Source organism: Eurytemora carolleeae, unplaced genomic scaffold, assembly GCF_000591075.1.
Source record: "Eurytemora carolleeae unplaced genomic scaffold, Eaff_2.0 scaffold184, whole genome shotgun sequence".
Taxonomy (NCBI): Eukaryota; Metazoa; Arthropoda; class Copepoda; order Calanoida; family Temoridae; genus Eurytemora; species Eurytemora carolleeae.
In genome coordinates, this window is record NW_019397071.1 from 222,597 (window position 1) to 225,804 (window position 3,208).

The 3,208-nt window shown below is 37.7% G+C and overlaps 1 protein-coding gene across 2 annotated transcripts in view; it reads left to right on the top strand.

Moving 5' to 3' along the window:
- The first annotated feature begins 797 nt into the window (after positions 1 to 797).
- LOC111711594 (dachshund homolog 2) overlaps positions 798 to 3,208 on the top strand; it is a 12,930-nt gene continuing 10,519 nt past the window's right edge. The window contains exons 1-2 of one of the 2 annotated variants that reach the window (XM_023485989.1): positions 798 to 1,760; positions 3,073 to 3,179. In XM_023485989.1, coding sequence (XP_023341757.1) covers positions 1,206 to 1,760; positions 3,073 to 3,179 — 662 coding nt within the window. In that variant the 5' untranslated portion in view covers positions 798 to 1,205. The remainder of the gene's footprint in view (positions 1,761 to 3,072; positions 3,180 to 3,208) is intronic. The other variant, XM_023485991.1, reaches the window with a different exon arrangement.

A 3,208-nucleotide genomic window follows, 5' to 3' on the forward strand; every position in this document is an offset into this window, starting at 1 on the left:
AAAGCCTCGAAAATATGAACATGTCAACGTTTGCTCAATATATTTGTAGCAAAATTTCTGAAGTATATTTGCAGAATTTTTTACAATTTTAGGTTGCACTGCCCGCGGGCCTGGTTTTGATCCAACATGATATTTTGCATTCAAGATTGGATTATTTTTCGCATTTTCAGAATAAATTAGTTTTTTCCTATCTCGGGGTTTTTACTCAAAATACAGACTTTCTTTTTAGTGCGATTTATCAGAATAAAATTTATTTTCGTGGAATTATTTTTCGGCCGATAATTTTTTTTTTTTTTGTTATATTTAAGATTTCCGGCCCCGACAGAACTAACGATAGAACAAAATAACAGTGTCCGATGTCACTAATTATATTATTACAGTGCACTGAGCCTGAAATATATTTATTGATCGTGTTTTGTGGTTTAAAAAAACTGCCGCTGAAACCTTTATCCAGTGTATTTCAACCCCCCACCGTTCTAAAATTCAATAATGACAATTCTCATTCGTTGTATCTAGATCTGTAAGTGAGGGGGCCCGGCTGTGAAGAACCCAATTTCAGGGGCGCCTCCTATTGGTCCAAACATTGGGAAGGTCGGACATTTGAAATCTACAGTCCAATACGAGAAATAGAGTTGGGATTGCACTGTGGCGGTTTACCACGTAGAGCCTAACTGCGCGGTACTATACACCGGGAAAGAGAGAAATAGAGAGAGAAGGGATGCATAGAGTGAACCGTGCCCACAGATACACAGTTGGAATGGGCAAATGTAACGGCCGAGGATTGGGCCGGTACGGGGGAGAAGATCCATGTACAGGTCCGCCGACCTGCTCCAGGCTAGATACACAGTGGGGATGGAAATGTAGACGAATCGGAGAACGAGAGAGAGAGAAAGAGAGAGAGAAGGCCCGACCGAACTCCGAGACTCGGAATGACATCCGACAGTCTAGCGCTCGCAAGCACTACTAACGGACTACATTTCCATTCCAATTCAACTCTGATTGTTCCTTCAAAATTTTTAAACTATCCTAAGGAACAATACACCATTAATGGTTGAAAAATTCCACCAAACATATCCATTAAAATACACTAAATTACGTGTACACTCTACGCAGCGTCAGCAGTAAAATTCCTAAGTGCATTTTTATGAACAATTAATCAGTTTGCTGAGTGAGGTAAACCCTTTAAAATGTTTAGCTAGTTCTAGATGCAGTATATGGAACATATGAACACCTCAATGATGATGACCCTACCGGCTCCAAACAATCCAACCGACCTCTCTCACTTCAAGCTCTCCTCTCCTCCTGGATCTAAAACTCCAGATAGATCAGACTCGGTTTCACCCTCCTCCAGTCCTCCCTCACTACCCCCATCCTCAATATCAATGGTGACCATGGCCTCTATGCTCTCGAGGCCCCCGAGTTTTGGATTCCCCGGTGTCCCTTTCCCCCAGGGGTTTTCTCCTAAAGATTTCTCCCGGATGAGTGGGGAATATTCAGGATTGCATGGAATGATGCAAAATCGTCCCTATGCGCGATCACCTCCCCCCATGGTGGCTCCGAATGATCCAACAGCTAACGATTGTAAAATCGTGGATTATCGCGGAGAAAAAATTGCGGCATTTATGATCAACGGGAAGACGATGTTGTGCCTGCCACAGGCCTTCGAGTTGTTCCTGAAGAACCTGGTGGGGGGACTCCATACTGTTTATACTAAGTGTAAACGTCTGGAGATCATGCCAATGATCTGTAACGTGGAACAGGTAAAAATATTTATTTCTGAGCATTTTCATTAAAAAATTTTTAAACTTTTTTTCATTTATTTCAGATTTTATAAGAAGCACTGATTATATAATAAAATGTTTAAAAATATGTATCGTTGCATTTCTTGTGAAAATGATAGCAGGAAGATGCAAGACAATTTATGATTAAGAAGAATTGATAAAATATTTTTAATTTGAACTTTTTAAAGATTCTATTTCTGAATGTAAGTACTTTAAATCTTAAAACTGTGTGTACAATCAGGAATTGAGTCTTTGCCATAAACTCAAATTTTATAGTTCTTATATCTCATGTAACCTGGTGATTTGAACTTTTGGTATTTCAAACTTATATTTTTTGATCTTACAGAATTCATAGCATATAAAACCAAGGTCTACGACATCGGGTTGCAAAGATAGAGGGATTAGAAAATCAGAGTTTGCGTCAATACTAAAGACTCAATTCTTTTTAACAGTATAAATGATATTTTGTATTTTGTTTATGTATTTGCATGATAAAATGAAGTTAACCTATTTGTACATTAGGTTCGTTCATTCGTTGTTTTAATAGGTTCGTGTACTGCAAGGTTTAGGATTGTATTAAACCTGTTTTTATAGATTCGTGTACTGCAAGGTTTAGGACTGTATTTAACCTGTTTTTATAAGTTCGTGTACTGCAAGGTTTAGGATTGTATTAAACCTGTTTTTACAGATTCGTGTACTGCTAGGTTTAGGACTGTATTTAACTTGTTTTTATAAGTTCGTGTATTGCAAGGTTTAGGATTGTATTAAACCTGTTTTTATAGGTTCGTGTACTGCAAGGTTTAGGATTGTATTAAACCTGTTCATTATAGGTTTCTGCTAGGTTTAGGATTGTATTAAACCTGTTTTTATAGGGTCGTGTACTGCAAGGTTTAGGATTGTATTAAACCTTCATTATAGGTTTCTGCTAGGTTTAGGATTGTATTAAACCTGTTTTTATAGGGTCGTGTACTGCAAGGTTTAGGATTGTATTAAACCTGTTTATTATAGGTTCGTGTACTGCAAGGTTTAGGATTGTATTAAACCTGTTCATTATAGGTTTCTGCTAGGTTTAGGATTGTATTTAACCTGTTTATAATAGGTACACGTACTGCAGGATTTAGGATTGTATTAAACCTGTTTATTATAGGTTCGTGTACTGAAAGGTTTAGAATTGTATTAAACCTGTTTATTATAGGTTCGTGTACTGCAAGGTTTAGAATTGTATTAAACCTGTTTGTTAAAGGCTCGTGAACTGCAGGATTTAGGATTGTAATAAACCTGTTTATTATAGGTTCGCGTACTGCGGGGTTTAGGAGCTATCCAACCTGGAGTAAACAGATGTAAACTAATCGCAGATACAGACTTTGACACATTGTACAAGGATTGTACAACTAGCAGGTACACATTGGAAACTAGGACGGAGAGGG